Here is an 18,551-nt window from a genome sequence, read left to right as displayed (position 1 = left end):
GGAGGCGGGACCCTTACAAAAAACAAAATCCATCAAAATCAGTGTTGTTGCTAATCATTGACACATGCTAGCCTGTAATAATCCCCCCCAGAAAAATCTACTTTGCATTTGATATATTGCAAATATATGCCATCACACACACTGGCATTTAACACATTCAGGGCCATTGGGATGAGTCTAATAAATCTCTAGAGGACCGGCAAATGTAAACAGACGTGGGGCTGTTTGTAGAGCTAAATCTATACTTTATAGTATTGCCATCTGTCCATTCTCATTGTGAATTGAGACCATAAACCGTCCCTTCAAAATGGCTTAAAGAAAAAAAAAATCATCAATACGTTCTCATTTTATAGCGTCGTGAATATAAGCGTTATACTGGATTTCGGCTAGGATATTTCCTGGAAGGCGAGATAAATGGCCAGGGCTCTACAGTGCGACCAAATTGCTCGCATATGCCCCTAAAAATATGTGTGTGCGAACCGTAAAAATCAATTACGCGCACGCTGTGCGACTCAAGTGCGAGTACAGATTATAGCCTCTCTCGTCTTTTTTTTCCTCCGCCGCGAGATCGTTAAAAAAATACAAGTCCCACATTGCACTCAAGCCAACGGTCCAATCACAGTAGAGTGACGTGACTGGTTTCACGAGAAAGAAAGCAAATGACCAATCGGAAGCTCTCATTTGGCTTGTTTACTTCCTGAAACGCCACCATTGCGATATGCGAGTTTCCCGAGACATGTAACTTCTAGTCTTACCAATAGTAGGGATGGGTACCTTTCACATTTGAACCGATACCGGTACCGGTACCTGTGAATCGATACCGGTACCCAACGGTACCTTTTTTCGGTACTTTAGTCTCAAGAAATTTAATTTACCTACCTCAGTCGTAAAAAAAATAATCCAAACTTCAAATAACTACAATTTCGACAGTTTTCGGCTTGTCATTGCTCCGACTTGTACTTGTATTATCTGCGAGACATCGCCACCACGCAACAAGCTCCACTGTCTGTGTGTACTCTAGTAGCCTCCAGCTACGGCCAGGATTCTCCGGAGCTGCACCTGGACCTATACTCGAGTAGCCTCGAGCAGAGCTACGGCCAGGATTCTCCGGCGCTGCACCTGGTCCCTATTGTATTGGTATAACGTTAGCAAGCCCTCAGCTCGAATACGCATCGAATCAGTGTTACTTATAAGACATTGATATCAGGAGCTATCTGTAGCCGGATATATAACGTTAATACAACGCCTCAGTGAATTATTTAGTTCAATGGGACATTTTGTTTCCATTGAATTACTCACGATATAATAACACTAAGTATTGAAGAGGAGACTCACAACAACAACAAAATTTGATACAAGACGTGGATGCTTGTATGACCTTGTGGTTCAGCCTCTACACGGGCCAATGTTCCCGAGCTGAAACATAATGGGGGGGGGGGCTGAGCCTAATGGATTATGGGTTAGCAGCAACCATTTCATTAAAGTATTGTCCCCCCCCCAATCAGTCCAGTAGAATGGCCAGAGTCCCAATGCATTAGCTGGGTGTTGTCTCGGTTTAGTGTTTGCAATGTCAGCATCTCATTACCATTCCATTAAAGCAATTAAAAGGGCCATGAATAAATTTCAGGAGGAGCCGGTGGAGAGATAACTGGCTGTGAGTAATTAGAATGAGCACAGTGTAACACATCCACACACACACACTAGTGCATGCTGTGGGGGAGGGGAATACTCACTAGGTACTTGGTGTATTTGGCCCACATGTCCGGCACCAGGCAGTTCTCTGCCAGCGACCGCTCAAAGATGATCTGGATCCGTGCCGGATCCCCCTCTTTCAGCTCGTAGTCGATGTAGGCCTGGTACTCTGTGAGTCTGGGAGGCTCCACCGCCAGCTGCAGCAGACATGGGCATATTAATGGTTTTGTGATGACAAGATTCGTGCTGATAACAGTGCAATAATAATAATACTTTACCACATATTATATACATGTCTGAATTTACCTGCAAATAATCCTCCTATATACCAACTTATACACCTGCATATAACCCATATAACTCTGTATGATAACATGTACAATAATGCTGTGTGTATATATATATATATATATATATATATATATATATATATATATATCAAGGCTGTCAAAGTTAACGAGGTATTAACGCGTTATCGCCCGATTCTATTGACGCCACAATTTTTTTTACTCACGATTAACTTTTTCCCATTTTTTTTTTTCTTTTTTCTTTTTTTTAAGACTTCACTCAGGTGTATTATTGATACTCTCATTGATACTATGTTTGCTTCTGACTCAAAGTGTGTGTGTGTGTGTGTGTGTGAGGAAGGGGCAAGAGAGAAAGAGCTGGGAGAGTGTGTGTGAGAGAGGGGGGGCGGGGGTGTGAGTTATATTATCGTACTTGGCCATCGCGTCCCGCTCTTAAAGGGGAACTATTTTACAATTTCTTTCACTATTTGGGCACTTTTACACAATTCCTGTGAGTCTATGGAACACCTCTGTAATATATATATTTTTTTTATTCATTGTTTTGTATTTCTAATCAAGTCCTCAAAAACAGCATTTTTCTACCTCAAGATCTCGAGCCGTTTTGAGCTGATGGGGTGCAGGTGCAGGTGCAGGTGCCACTGTGTGCAGCTCATCTTCTATCTCAACATTAACATGCAGCAGTGTCTCTCTGACATCACATATAGGGCACATTTTCAAATGACTCAGTTCAGTGAGGGTGAATATTGTGAGAGGAGAATTGGAAGAATGCGCCAATATGAGAATTTTGAGACATAAGATCATATTAATATAAGTTCACATAGCTAGGAAACAATGCTAAACACTCAAAAAGGCCATTTATAAGATAGTTCCCCTTTAAGCCTATCGAGATATCCCTCATCTCTAGGGCTGACCTTCGAAGCTTTTTTTGGCAATCGAAGCTTCGGGGCCGAGCTTCGATTTTAATTCGAAGCTTAGAATTTTTTTTTTTTTTTTTATTTAAAAAAATTTAAAAAAAAAATATTTATTTATTTTATTTTTTATCTTATGTTGTGGGACTTGTACAGCACTTTCATAAACTTTGTTGTTTTTAAATGTGCTCTATAAATAAAGTGGGTTGGATTAATTAATTAAGTAGCCCCTTTCGTGACTGAGCCAACAAGGTTTCACTCGGCTGTGTGATTTAATTCAAGGTGGATCGCTGTTGTCGTTTGAACAACTTCAGATTTCATGGGAACTACCAATCCCCCAAATCAAGAATGTTTAAGATGAATGAAGTAAGATTTTGATTATTTGAAATATGGCCTGTGTAGACTAAACTATGCACAGAATTATGTCAGTCTACAAGGTCCGGATTCTACATGGTCCGGCAATGTAGACCTTGTAGACTCCACTACAGACCAATTATCAGTGAATGTTCATGCATTTTTAAGAAGGGCAACTTCCACAAAAAAACAAAGAACTCACCAAAACATCTCAGTAGCACCTTATCTAAATTTTATTTCCCATTTTGTTTATTCATCCCAGTATCTTTCTTTCTTATGTGTGGAATTCTAGAAGGCATGTAGGTGTATATGTATTTGAGGATGATATCCTTCAAACAGGCAATAGTGATGATATAATTTGGGCAGTGCTGAGCTGGGTTACTTTCCTCCAGTGTATTTGTACCCCGGCCCCACCCAATGGCCCCATGCGCGCGCACACACACACACACACACTTACATTTAGTCATTTAGCTGACACTTTTATCCAAAGCGACTTACAAGTTCTGTACGACAAGACAGCAAGAAGGGTACAACTCTATCAGCTGAGTAACAATGTTTATCAAAGTGTTGCGTGTTACAGTGTAGGTTAGTTTATTAGGAAAAGTGCATGACAGTAAGGTTAGTCACGGTTAGATTTTTTTTTTTTTAATCATTTCAGATAATGGTTGAAGAAGTGAGTCTTTAGTCGACGGCGAAAGATTGGACAGGATTCGGCTGTCCTAACTGGGATGGGTAGTTATCACACACACACACACACACACACACGCACACACACACACTAAAATCAAAGATTTGAAAAAAAGTTTTGATTTTTTTTTAATGTTCGAAGCTTGTGCCATCGAACAAAGCTTCAAAGCTTCGAAGTATTTAAGACAGCCCTACTTATCTCATGTACCTACTGTACTCCACTAACGAAAAACAAATACGCCCACACCTGCCGGGTCCCGCCCCTATGGAGGCGTAGCCTATAAAGACACTAGGCATGGTCACCAAACACTCTTCCTCTATTTCGTTTCCATCATAACGGTCGCAGTGCGCCTTATGTAACTAGTTATGAAAAGATTCGAGAAATTGCGTAATGTTGAAAGCTTACCGGAGGTTTGTTTACCCCTGGAATCTTCGGGGCATGTTTCAGCGACACGTCGAGCCTATGTTGATGTTTCCTCGTCTGACGGCAGCAGACCAAGGGGCAGCGTACAAGGTTTGGCTATAGGGCCAGCTTGTACACAGGTAGGTCCTGTGTCATCAGGCATTGATGTTGGTGTTAGTAATGCTGTGAAGTGTGTTTCGGCGCCAGGGCCGGGGTGGCTTGGTGAACGTTCCACTGCAGTGGACGATTTCCTGGCTATCCTGGAGCATGCTGCTTACACTAATGCTACTGCTAATGCTAATGTCGATGCTGAAATGGGTCGTTGTTCTAATATTCCCCGCCGAGGGACGTTGCCGCTTTTCCCTCCTCTTGCCCGGTTCATTGATGAAGGTCAGTCGGTTGCTAATGTGGGGGGTTTCGCTGAGTCTTATTTACCTTTTTTACGGGTAAAAGGGCTAACAACAGGGTGCAGGCCGAGTGTACCGTGGCTGCGTAGCCAGGTAGCTTTAATCCTGTGTCCCGGCGGGGATGAATGATGTCCTGATGCTTGAGAGCGAATCGGCTCGGAGGGTGGCAGTATGGACGGATGAGTGGTATACTGCTGCAGGATGGTTTGTAGCGGCGGCCAGTGTTATGGCTCAGCTGGCTAGTTTCCTATCCACATTGGCGTCGGGTAGTGGGGCTATGGGTCCAGCTTGTGGTGTTATAGAGATCTTGACTCAGTCGCAAGCTATAACTGCGGGGAGGATTAGGATGCTATCAACGTTTGTTGTTAGGCATGTTTGGTTGGAGCACTCTCCTCTTGGGGAAGAGGATAGGTTCTCTCTCCTCACGACTCCTTGTTCCACGGAAAGTCTTTTTGGTCATTCTGTGGAGGCACAGGCGGTTGTTGATCTGGGTCCCACACCGCCTCACGCTGTGCAGCCAGAGGTGGGAGCACGGCCTCGTCAACGACTGTGGCGAGGCCCTCGACAGGCGGCCATGTTTTCCCTGCCAGTGGTGTCCTGGGCGGAGAGTCAACAGGGATCCACAAGGCCGACAGCCTTGGCGGCCGAGGGATCGGCCATTTTGGGTGTATGCGGCTTGGATAAAACAAGCCGTTGTCATTCTGCCGCGAGCAGCCCGCTCCCCGTTCAATCCTCTCTGTTACCCACGGAAGCAGGGGCTCCGATCGTTTTCCTTTGGCTGCGGGCCGGGAACCTTCCTTGAAGCGCATGCTTCACTTCTCATGGGGACAGGGGCTGACACCCAGTTAATGGCTGAGCCTGGGTCTGTCCGTGAGAATGTTGTACTGTCGCGTGGCTCCTGCACCACACGGTGTGTGATGGGGGAGTCTGGTGTTACGGCTGCCACTAGCTACAGTGGTCAGCAGGGGGACTCGAGGCCTCTTCTGTTGAATGCACAGCAAGGGTTACCCCGGCCTCGCCTTCGCCAGGCGGGGTATCACGCTGATTCCCGTGAGAGCGGCAGTGGTCTGCAAAGAAGAGGCGAGCGTGATTTGGGTGATAGCAATATCACTGCAGGGCTTCGGCGTGTAGGAGCCCATGGGGCTCTCATGCCTCGCGTGTCTAGCTGTAGAACAACTCCTCAGCATGCGCTAGAGGGGTGTTCAGGGGGGGGTGTGTCAACCAGTTTGATGACAGCTTCTCCCGTATCGAACCAGCCCTTTCTGTCGGGGTCCCCCCTTGGGTGCGTCGCACAGCGGGAGGGACCGGGCCAACTATCTACTGTTCCTTGCGGCCCAGTGTCAGTTGACGGCGGGTGCGCTGTGGGATTATTTTCACATATGGTGACAAGAATGCCGTTTGGGGGTGTGGATAGAGAGAACGTTGAAAGAGGGGCTTGTGTTGCAGTTCGCGCAACCCCAACCTCCGTTCTCAGGTTTGGTGCCGACCCTATTGTCAGGGTCAGAAGCAGTGACAGCCCTGGCCGACGAGATCCGATCTCTGTTGGCGAAGCAGGCCGTAGTCGTGGTCCCGAGAGAGGACGCAATGTCAGGCATCTACTCCAGTTATTTTCTGGTGCCCAAGAAAAAGGGGGGGGGTCAGACCTATACTGGATCTGTCCACGTTCAATCGGTTGATTGTAGCGAGACCGTTCAGGATGTTGACCGTCAAACTCCTTCTGCTTGCTGTCAGAAGGGGAGACTGGTTCACCTCCATAGACCTGAAGGATGCGTATTTGGAGCGGATACGGAGGGAGCGCAGGACGGTGATCCTGGTCACGCCGGACCGGGGCACGGCAGTGTGGTTTCCGGTCTTGATCCAGCTACTCGTCGCTCCGCCTTGGGTTATTCCTTGGTCGGCGACGGCCCTCTCTCAGCAACACGGGTCGCTGTTCCAGTGCCCGGTGTTTGGCCAACGCCTGTTGGTGTGGCTGGTGAGAGGGTAGGTCTGGAGAGGATGGACCCTTCTGTGGTTAATACCATCCGGAATGCGCATGCTCCCTCCACTGTCGCGCTTTACGCAGGCAGATGGCGTATGTTCCAAGATGGTGGTGTAAGGCGGGGGGCCAGGACCCAGTCTCCTGCCCCCTGGATGCTGTCCTTAGTTATCTTCAGTCTCTCCTTGGTAGACTGTCGGCTTCGACGGTGAGGGTATATGCAGCAGCTATATCCTCCTATCATGAGGGGTTTGAGGGGGATGTCTTGTTCAGCCACCCTCTTGTGAAGCGTTTCCTGCTTGGCGCTCGACACTAGGGCTGTCTTAAATGCTTCGAAGCTTCGAACTTTCGATTCGATGGCACAAGCTTCGAAAAAAAAATCGAAGTTTAAAAAATAAATTTTTTTTTTTTTTTTTTTTTTTTTTTTTACTTCGATTTGTGTGTGTGTGTAGGTGTGTGTGTGTGTGTGTGTGTGTGAACTACCCATCCCAGTTAGGACAGCCGAATCCCGTCCAATCTTTCGCCGTCGACTAAAGACTCACTTCTTCAACCATTATCTGAAATGATAAAAAAAAAAAAAAAAAATCTAACCGTGACTAACCTTACTGTCATGCACTTGTCCTAATAAACTAACCTACACTGTAACACGCAACACTTTGATGAACATTGTTACTCAGCTGATAGAGTTGTACCCTTCTTGCTGTCTTGTCGTACAGAACTTGTAAGTCGCTTTGGATAAAAGCGTCAGCTAAATGACTAAATGTAAGTGTGTGTGTGTGTGTGTGTGTGTGTGTAGGTGTGTGTGTAGGTGTGTGTGTGTGTGTGTGTGCGCGCGCACACCTTGTAGAATTCCACACATAAGAAAGAAAGATACTGGGATGAATAAACAAAATAGGAAATAAAATGTAGAAATGCATGCAATACATAAATAAATATGAATCTCCATATATGAAATATAACATTTAGATAAGGTGCTACTGAGATGTTTTGGTGAGTTCTTTGTTTTTTTGTGGAAGTTGCCCTTCTTAAAAATGCATGAACATTCACTGATAATTGGTCTGTAGTGGAGTCTACAAGGTCTACATTGCCGGACCATGTAGAATCCGGACCTTGTAGACTGACATAATTCTGTGCATAGTTTAGTCTACACAGGCCATATTTCAAATAATCAAAATCTTACTTCATTCATCTTAAACATTCTTGATTTGGGGGATTGGTAGTTCCCATGAAATCTAAAGTTGTTCAAACGACAACAGCGATCCACCTTGAATTAAATCACACAGCCGAGTGAAACCTTGTTGGATGCGTCAGTCACGAAAGGGGCTACTTAATTAATTAATCCAACCCACTTTATTTATAGAGCACATTTAAAAACAACAACGTTTACGAAAGTGCTGTACAAGTCCCACAACATAAGATAAAAAAAAAAAAAAAAAATCGAAGCTTCGAATTAAAATCGAAGCTCGGCCCCGAAGCTTCGATTGCCAAAAAAAGCTTCGAAGGTCAGCCCTACTCGACACGTTAAGCCGGTGCAACGCTCTTTGGCTCCGAGTTGGGATCTTCAATTGGTCCTCGGTCGGTTGTCCTTGGCCCCGTTTGAGCCGCTTGAGCAAGCGCCGTTGGGACAGTTGTCCTTCAAAACCGCGTTCTTGCTGGCTGTCACCTCCGCTAAACACGCGGGTGAGCTCTGTGCTCTTTCGGTACGTCCAGAGTGCCTGTCTTTTCGTTCCGATTGCGGTGCCACTCTGCGGCCTAATCCTGCTTTCGTGCCTAAGAATATCCGGAGTTCCTTCCGCTCCAGGGATATTGTTGTTCAGGCGTTTCGTCCGCTCCCTCACGCTAGTGAGTTAGATGCGGGCCTTCACCTGTCATGTCCGGTCCGTGCTTGGGAATTTTCCTCAGCCGTACTCAGGACCTCAGGGTTACCGATCAGCTTTTTATCTGTCACGGTGGTTCTCGTGCCGGTAAGGCACTATCGAAACAGCGCCTGTCCCATTGGTTGTGCGAGGGCATTGCCCTCTGCTACACGTTGGCCGGGCTACATAACCTTACGTTCTCAGCCCTTGTGTGGGTTAACACTATGGTCGCCAAAAACGCCTTACCACGTCATTCCCCACCATGCTCATTCTGCCAAAGACGCCGTACCACGTCTTTGATATCAATATTTCAAAAATCTGTGATCGCAATCATATTTCTCCCCCGGAGACTTGAGATCTACTGTTGATCCCCTCTCAACTCTCCAACGGTTCAAGAGCGCCATCTGGTGGCCGATCGGCGGATCGCTCAAACCGGAAACAGGAAACGGAAGCTGGTGCTCATTCCAATTCGGTCCGATCACTCGCTAATAGTCCCAGGACTCGAGCTAGACACAATGGATAGCAATCCGTTACCAATAACTCGATAAACAACATGATTTGGACGTATATACTATTATACAACCTGGAGATGGATCGCATATTTCTACATCCCATAATAGGAATATTTCTGCTCCACGCTCATCGCCCAACGCTACGAGGAAGCTACGGTAAGATTCAGCGTTATTTTTTAACGTGTTCGATATAAACTGCTCTGATGATCATATCACCCACACTAGATGAATCATCTAACGTTGGCCATGGAATTATAAACGACCCCCCCCCCCCCCCCCCCCCATCCGGTCAACATCAGATGATAAGTAGTAACTTCTAGAAGCACGTCATTTGAAATTTTTTATCTCGCAGTGTATTGCACTACCAAAGCTACCTAGCATGTCCTATATGCTCTGTAAATAACTATGTACAGATACCGAGATGTCACACCATGTTACCTGTTAATTGCACAATGTTGTTTTTTTATTGGATTCTATTATATGTTGTACCACTGTATTGCACATCGTTGCGGGCAAGACCACCCGCATTTCATTGTATACTTGTATGCCGTGACAATTAAAACTCTTGACTTGACTTGATTGCTATCAAACTGTATACAATCATCAATATAATGCATTTAGGGCTATAAATCACGTTCTGGAGAAAGCTGCAGAAAACGATAAAAACATACTTATACTTTAGACCGTATTTTAGTATGAATATGTGAATGAAAAAGTATAACGTTGCTACACCCTGAACAATAGATACTTGATGTTGAATGGGCCATAATAATGTCAATTTAGCATTACAATTTAAAAAGTTATAGCCCTGCAAAGAAGGGGAACTTCTCCATAGACAAATAGAGCTGGCGTGGGATGGTTTATTCTGAATATAAGCCTGGCGACCAAAGTGTTAATGTAACAAGTTCCTAACGTTTTCTTTCCCCTATTATTTCATGCACTTTATTCATTGTTTTAAATTATTATTTTCTTTTAAGTTATTTTGTGCATCACTCCGTTTTGAATTTGATGCAAATTTGCAATGCATGAGGGTCATCCTTTTGTGTTAAATGGCTGCATAAAGCAAGAATTAGTTGACTCATGTTGATAAGAGTATTAAAACTTGAAAAATATCAGTTTATAAAAAATATAATGTGATTAATCGCGAGTTAACTATGGACAATCATGCGATTAATAGAGTTAAATATTTAATCGATTGACAGCACTAATATATATATATATTAGGGCTGTCAAAATTAATGCTTTAACTGTGGAGATTAATTTAAATTTATTAAAGCATTAAAATAAATGAATCTATGGAGTGAAAAATCTTCAATCTTAGCGCCACGGATATAAGAAAGAGGTCTAGCTGAGTGAGTCAATGTTGATGGTTTTGTTGAACATTTGTATTTCACAGGAGAGAAACTGTATTCAAAGAAAGCTATTAAAATAGTCTTTGAATCTAAATATACTTTCTTTGTGTTGATTTTACATTAATTCCATGATTTCACTCAAGTAAATATCTGTTACAAGCTTCGGTTTTATGTAGAAAAATGCTATTTTTAATCTAGATTAACACTTTGGATGCCACTGGTGAACATGATAAAACATGGTTGAATGCCAGCACCCTCTTCAATGATAGCGTTGTGAACGCATAATCTATGTCTTAAATTATGTGTCTAATCTGGCCGTCGCTTATCAATGACTTGTTTGCAGTCAACATTGTCGAAACAGATTGTTTTTTTAACACTTGCCAGCAACGCTATATGTTGTTAGTTCATGCCGACCGTTGAATGCCAATTGCATGTGTCCGGATGGCAGAATTCAGTACTGTATCTACAAAACCTTCTGTTTAATCATCTTCCATCTATTAATTTGCTTAGATTTTTCAGGTCTGGTCAATTTCAGCATGGTGTTATTCACAGTCAAAGATAAAAAGAATGTATTGATATTGTCATTTGGTTCATTACAATTTACCGGTACTCAAAATAAAAATGTCATTCAATCAATCACCGCGCAGGTTGATTGAATGAAAATGTTATTAACAGATTGCAGAATGGGTACAATACAGTACGGCTCAATACACACAATTGTTAAGGGGATGCAGACCAGAGAAAGACTTTCGTCTTGTTTACATCAGGGTCCCCCATTTTCAATTCATAATGAATTGTAAGTAAGGGTGCAACTTGCACCGTGCAATCCATTCTTTGTGGATCTAGCCCACAGTATTTCTGACACTGGGAATACATTCCCTGAAATTCATAGATGTCCCTAGAATAATAATTGTAATTAATTAATCTAATTAACGTGATAAACTGACAGCCCTAATATATATATATATATATACACACCTGTTTGTACATACCCACACAATCCTTTTACATATCTGTAGATCCTATATCTATATCTGTACATATCCCTTACCTACTCTTATTAGTTACGGAGCTGGCCAGTATGACTACAACCATACTTTTGCATTCTGGTTGGATGCCAAACTTATTTTTGTTGTACTGTATAATAATAATAACAATACATTTTAATCGAATACGAATCGATCTAATGTCACAGTTAATGTAGCAATAATTAGGATCATCGCGCCGGTAGGCGATTTCACTAACCGCAAACACTAAATGTCATTGGAAGACAGGTTACCAGAGTCTCTTCAAATGGCTTGCTCTTCTTCAGGTGCTGCAGAGCCCGTTTGTACAGATGCGGGACGGTCTCCGGCAGCCCCTGCTCGGACCACTCCTCATACTCCGCGTAGGTCGCCTGCATGTCTGCAAAAGAGCATATTATGAACCCTGTTGCTCCAGCCACACTGTCGGCACACGCCAAACCACTTAGTTATGATGTCAAAAGAGGGCCGGGGAAGAAAATAATAATCAGAAAATAAGGCCAATTTGCATCGAGATTTCCATCCCTCCTTCTTCTCTTCATGCCACACTCTCGTGAGGGAACGCAGCCCAGCAAGTGACATGTGCAGACAGGGAACAAAATGTACTTTTTGACTTACCAGCCATTTGGCTGGTAGATTTTAAAAACTACCAGCCAGGCAGATTTTTTACCAGGCAAAAATTATAGAGCTGGCTAGGGATGGTAAATTATGAATTTAACCATGGCGATCAAAGTGTTAACGCACACACACAGAGAAAGGGAGAGTGCCCCACCCCCCACCCATTTCCCTTTCCACAGTCCACACTGTCTGCTGTTATCTATGGCTCCTCTGCCTCTGATCAGGATTAGCTTGTTAGTTTACGCTAATGTAACGTTCATTTCGGGCGATGTGGGCATAAGAAAAATAAACAAGACAAAAATAAATCTCTATTTGGTCAGTATTGTCATTTGGACAAGCAAAGCCATTACTTTAAGTTGCAGGCAAGAAAGACAAGTCTGTCCACTGTCTCTGGTTTTAAAACTGCCCTGTTGCAGGTCACAAAAAAATTATATTTATTTTTTTCAATATCGATTATTAAAATATATCGCGATAATTATCGTTATCGTTATATCCCCCAGCCCTACTGTGAATAGATACCGGTAGGGCTGGGCGATATGGCCTAAATATGATATCACGATATTTTCTGACCTTTCGGCGATACACGATACACATCACGATGTTTTTCTTTTTTACCCCAAACAATTCATTATGAGGCTTACCAAGACAGTATTTGATTTTGCAAGCTAACATTAAAGACAAAATAAAATACCCATGCATTTAGCATTTTTATATTATATATTAGATTTAGATTATTAGATTATATATTGCATATATTTAGCAATGAGATATTATATGATTTAGATATGAAATATGATGAATTGAAAATGGGGGACCCTGATGTAAACAAGACTAAAGTCTTTCTCTGGTCTGCATCCCCTTAACAATTGTATGTATTGAGCTGTACTGTACCCATTCTGCAATATGTTAATAAAGTTTTAAATCAATCAATCAATAGCATTTTAACACTTTGGCTGCCATGGGTTAAATTAATGATATACCATAGATTGCCAGCGCTATTTGTCTATGGAGAACGTCCCCTTCTTTGCAGGGCTATAACTTTTTAAATTCTATTGCTACATTGCCATTATTAGGGCCCATTCAAAGTCCTATATGTATTGTTCATTGTGTAGCAACGTTAAACTTTTTCATTCACATATTCATAGTAAAGTATGGTCTAAGGTATAAGTATGTTTTCATCTCTTTCTGCAGCTTTCTCCAGAACGTGATTTATAGCCCCAAATGCATTATATTGATGATGAAATACAGTTTGATAGCAATCGGCGCGATATAAAAAATTCCAACTGGACGTACTTCTGGAAGTTACTACACGTCATCTGATGTTGACCGGATGGGCGAGGGGGCGTTTATAATTCCGTGGGCAGCGTTATACCATTCATCTAATGTGGGTCATATGTTCATCAGATCAGTTAGTATCGAACACGGTAATATTACACGCTAAAACTCACCCCAGTCTCCTCGGGCCGTTGGGCGATCAGCGTGGGGTAGACAGTTTTCCATTATGGGATGTCGAAATACCCGGTCCATTTCCAGGTTGTATAATAGTATATACGTCCAAATCATGTTGTTTATCGAGTTATTGGCAACGGATCGCTATGTATTGTGTCGAGCTCGAGTCCCGGGACCTATAGCGAGTGCCCGGAAGTAATATGGGTGATCACCACTTCATCCACATGACTTCCTGTTTGGCGCTTCTGCCGATCGGCCACCAGATGGCGCTCTTGAACCGCTAGAGGATTGAGAGGAGCTCAGAACTGTGTGTGAAGGCTGCAGAGGGGAAATATGATTCCGATCACAGATTTTTGAAATATTGATATTAAAGACGAGTTAGGGCGTCCTCGGCAACTTTAACATGGCTAGGAAAGACGCCTAAACACGTTTTCGGCACTTAAAGTGTTAAAAAAAAAAAAAAATTTTTTTTTATGTGGCAATGGTGGATCTCAGGTGAATTAGTAACTGTAGTACCGCCGTGATTCGGTCGGTACCCTTAAAAGTACCGGATTCGGTGCCCATCCCTACTGGCTATCTCTATTCTCCAGCCCAGCGTAGCCGAAAGGCTGCTCAGGGACGGTGGAATCTGGTCCAGAAGACGAGCGCTCCCGTTTGTAAAGCGGCTCATCGGATGCCTCGCCGCGAGCGAGCCAGCGTTCAGCTCATCCCGTAACGCTCCGCTAGCTCTCAATACAACCTGCGCGTCTTTTCACCAGTTCCCGGGTGACACGTGACTGTGAATTCCCCCGTGGACGTGCGCTTTCTACCAAACAAAGTCCCCCACTTTACAGCATCCTCTCTGGATCCTTACCCATTAAGGGGATGGCCAGCTGGCGGCGGAACAGTGTGTGGACACGCTCGAGCTGAACGCTCAGCAGCTCCTGCTGCTCCGGAGTGGCAATGCTGCCAGGAGGAGGCTAGGAGGAGAGCAGAGACAAAACAGTGTTCAAATTCAGGAAAAGCCTGTTTTGTGTTTCATCGGAATAGCTCAATCATGTCTGTCCAATTTTCTACCTTTTTATTTACGATGTAGCTACAGTGAACAAGGTTGACACATTTATAGGTTATATATTCTCTGGCCTATGTGTACAATCAACTTGTTGTGGCAAAAATTGTTTGAATGATGCGTTGTGCTAGGATAAATTATGATTGGTGAGACCGGTGCTAACCTGTACTGTGGATAGTATGGCGTATTCAAACTCCCGGTATGCCTCCCAGACTGTTGCTCCTTTGGTCATATGAAGCCCCACAGCGGTCAGGGCTCTCTCAAAGACGGTCCTCACTTTGTCCATCCCGCCAGGTAATCCCATACCCCCAATCGAGTACTGGGAGAACTCCAGCCAGATCTCTGGACCTGGGTGTAAACACAAGAAACAAAAATGTTGTTGAGCGAGGGTTCTTCCGGCTTGGTCAGACGTTCCAACGAACACAACTGTCAAGTGTTCGCAGGTGGGAAGCCAATGGCAGGGTTTCCCTTAATTACCCTTTTTTTTTTTTTTACAATTTTTTTTAAATATAAAGTTTGCCAATAGGGATGTATCAGTAGTATTGGCACTGGTAGTAGTCGTAATAGTAATCCACTATATTTTTTTATTTTCTAAAAAATAAACCAGTTCAACACAGGTAACCACTTTTGCTTCATTTCTTTGATGCCTCAAATGTATGCTCTAGTGGTTCCCAAACCTCTCCTCGAGACACCCCAGCCGTTACATGTATTTGTTAAATTCCACCACCAGCACACCTTGATTCAACTAATAAAGGGCTAGTTAAGTTGAATCAGGTGTGCTGGTGGTGGAATTTAACAAATACATTTAGCTGGGGTGCTTCGAGGAGGAGCTGGGGTGCTTCGAGGAGAGGATTGGGAAGCACTAGTCGTCGATTTTGTGTTGAGCACAAAGTTCATCATAGATCTAGCCTCTTTATTTTGCTCTCCAAGTGCACCAGATTGATGCATTTAACTTTAAAATGTACCAACCTAGAGGGTCGGAGGTTCACCCCCCATAGTCTCTGAAAATCCTGTGGGAAACACTGAATGGGGTATTAGTCCTGGTCGTTGCATTAGCAACTCCTACTGGTCAGTCCACTACTGCCGGTTCTGCAGGGAGGGGACCCTCTGTGCACGTTGCGCTGTCCCAGGGAAACTCCTTGTCGGCAGATGAAAAGAAGCGACTGGCGCTTCCAAATGTAGACATGCGATAGTCTACACCTGACCAACAGAGTATATAGGAGACATGTGGTGGTCTACACCCTCACCTGACCAACAGAGTATAGCGCAACGACCAGGACTGTGACACATGAAGGGAATTGCCATAAGTAAAATTGGGAGAAAAACACAATAATCTCACATCCAATCAAAAGAAATGCAGTGATGATTCTGTAAAGCACTCACAGATATAATCTTTCACAGCCCTCTCGAAGAGTTCATACACTTTCTCCCGGTTTGGCTCCTCCTCGCCAAGGCGGATCTCATCCTTGAGCCAATCCAGCCATATCTCTGCAGGGAAAAGTCACATTTCAAAATTCGTCTTGGACTTTTACCGCTTGCTGTGAAGTGTGAATTGACTGTGATGGCTTGCATGCCAAGTCCAGCAGACAGACACCAACCTTCAGTGAGAGGGAAAAGCTCACTCATCTTCTCTCTTGCCCTGCTCAGCCGAAACAGCTCTCCCTCCTGTTTGAGCAGTTTGATGAGGTCCACATGGCAATTGTAGTCAAAAGCATTGATTGACAGCTGGAAGTAACACAGAGAGGATAATGTGGGGAAAGGTGAGAACAGCTGCACAAACATAGCCTAGTTATCACGGTCCAGCCAGGCAAACTCACGCAACTGTGATGACAGATCAATTGCTACTACTATGTTATCAGACATTCGGTGAGCAACGTTTAATAAAGTGGCTAATACCGTACCTAATGTTGTACCATTATCAGCCACAGGTTTAAGCAAAAGGGCGCGTGAGACTGGGGCTGCCTAACGTTAGCCATTAGCTTTTCAGATTAGCCTACGTTAAGACAGAGCTGACTGTTCGTAAACGACGCCAATCGTCAATTTAACGATTCGGTTGAAATTACATAATCACCGTTTTAAGTGCCGTGAAGGCCACTTCGCAGTTTTGAAGTTGTTAATGAAGCGTTGTCTAGGAGTACGTTGACCGTTGTGTTTATCATCACCCTTTCATTCTAGTGTCTAGCTACTTGGCTAACGGTTAGCATAATTACCTGCTCTTCTAAACGTTGGATTTCGGCTTCATTCTCTTTCTCATCCTCTGATGAATTGTCCTCTTCTTCGTCGTCTGAATTTTCGATTCCCATGCCCTCTTCCTCCTCGTCCGACTCAATTTCCCGTTCGATCCCTGCATCTTCTTCCATCTCTTGCAACTGCGTTTCTTCTGCGTCGCCTGGCGCTGCCATGTTGGATTCGGTGTCTGCCACTCTGCCTGGTAACAACAAGCTAGTAGTGTCGTGATTCGTGAGAGGTGGAGCTAGGCCAGCAGCACGGTCCGTGTGCGTGTATCCTTTCCGCAACGGAATTCGGTTTCCGGGTTCCTCTGATTGGCCGCGACCCCCACGTGACCCGCCCCGGCCCGCCTGTTGCTTCTTCCCAATCCAACAGTGCAAAAATGCTTCCGCATTCGTCACCGCAGGTACCGTAGTGGCGTGCGGTAATGCGCCTTTCATTTTCCTTCGCCCAGCGCCCAGGTGCGTGCACCGGCGGCGGCGTGCTCGCTCAGGTGCGTGCGTGCGCCGGCGTGCTCACGAGGTGCCCGCGCATGCGCATGAGATCCCGCCTTGGTTCGACACGAGCGGAGCTCATTATATGCCAGTAACCGCCCCTTTATTCAGTATCCAGAAATAGCTCAATTGGCAAGACTGCATGGCTGTGGATCCTACGGCTCGTTGCTGGCGAGTTCAATTCCCTTCAATTTCTTTTTATTTATTTTTTTTAACGTGCATTCGGCATTCTTTCGCCGTTTCATTTCGCCGGTTAAGTTTAGGCATTGTTTCGGAGTTTGTTAAGGTTAGGCATTGTTTCGGAGTTGCTTAAGGTTAGAAGGGTTAAGTTTAGGCGCTGTTAAGGAGCTGGTTAAGGTTAGAGTTTGACTTAGAGAATGGCAATATTTTTTAACGTGCGTTCATTTCGCCGGTTAAGTTTAGGCATTGTTTCGGAGTTGGTTAAGGTTAGGCATTGTTTCGGAGTTGCTTAAGGTTAGAAGGGTTAAGTTTAGGCGCTGTTAAGAAGCTGGTTAAGGTTAGAGTTTGACTTAGAGAATGGCAATAGACAGCCAGCCGAGGTTTCAAGTGATTCGTTGCAATGTACGCGGAAATGCCATAGCATTTGTCTAAGCGGGCCTGAAAAGAAAGGCGCTTTACCGTAGTGGCCTGCGGTGACGAATGCGGAAGCATTTTTGCACTGTTGGATTGGGAAGAAGCAACAGGCCCCCGGCCCCCCTATCCACCGCTCTGCCGCAGAGCGAGCGGCCGCGGATTGATTGATTGATTGATTGATTGAAAAGTTTATTAACAGATTGCAGAATGGGTACAGTACAGTACAGCTCAATACATACAATTGTTAAGAGGATGCAGACCTGAGAAAGACTTTCGTCTTGTTTCCATCAGGGTCCCCCATTTTCAATTCATCATATGACACACATGACATACAGATAGACAGTACTGCTACATCTATACATTTATGACATACCAGATTTTCAAATACAGTACCGTTTGTGATACTAAAAAAATCCAGAAGAAGAGTATATACATTTGACATAGAAACTGTGCATTGGGGGAGGTTGGGTAGGTGGGGTGGGGCTGTACATTGGAGGTGGGGGGGGGGGGTTGGGTAGGGGGGGGGACACTGTACATTGGAATACTGACATACATTTGACATGGAAACTGTACATTGGAGGAGGTTGGGTAGGTGGGGTGGGGTTGGGTGGGGCTGTACATTGGAATACTGACAAAGCCATGC

At 44.3% G+C, this 18,551-nt stretch overlaps 1 protein-coding gene across 1 annotated transcript in view; it reads right to left on the bottom strand.

The window, feature by feature from the left end:
• sart3 (spliceosome associated factor 3, U4/U6 recycling protein) overlaps window positions 1-16,993 on the bottom strand; it is a gene marked incomplete at its 5' end in the record, with an annotated part of 55,527 nt that extends 38,534 nt beyond the window's left edge. The window contains 7 exons of the mRNA XM_084323369.1: window positions 1,734-1,889; window positions 11,734-11,858; window positions 14,397-14,502; window positions 14,755-14,939; window positions 15,975-16,079; window positions 16,190-16,316; window positions 16,802-16,993. Of these exons, the coding sequence (XP_084179495.1) occupies window positions 1,734-1,889; window positions 11,734-11,858; window positions 14,397-14,502; window positions 14,755-14,939; window positions 15,975-16,079; window positions 16,190-16,316; window positions 16,802-16,993 (996 nt within the window). The remainder of the gene's footprint in view (window positions 1-1,733; window positions 1,890-11,733; window positions 11,859-14,396; window positions 14,503-14,754; window positions 14,940-15,974; window positions 16,080-16,189; window positions 16,317-16,801) is intronic.
• Window positions 16,994-18,551: the final 1,558 nt, after the last annotated feature.

Source organism: Notolepis coatsorum, assembly GCF_963971535.1.
Source record: "Notolepis coatsorum genome assembly, chromosome: 10".
Taxonomy (NCBI): Eukaryota; Metazoa; Chordata; class Actinopteri; order Aulopiformes; family Paralepididae; genus Notolepis; species Notolepis coatsorum.
Note: the sequence above shows the minus strand (reverse complement) of the source record. Positions and strands in the feature narration are given on the sequence as shown.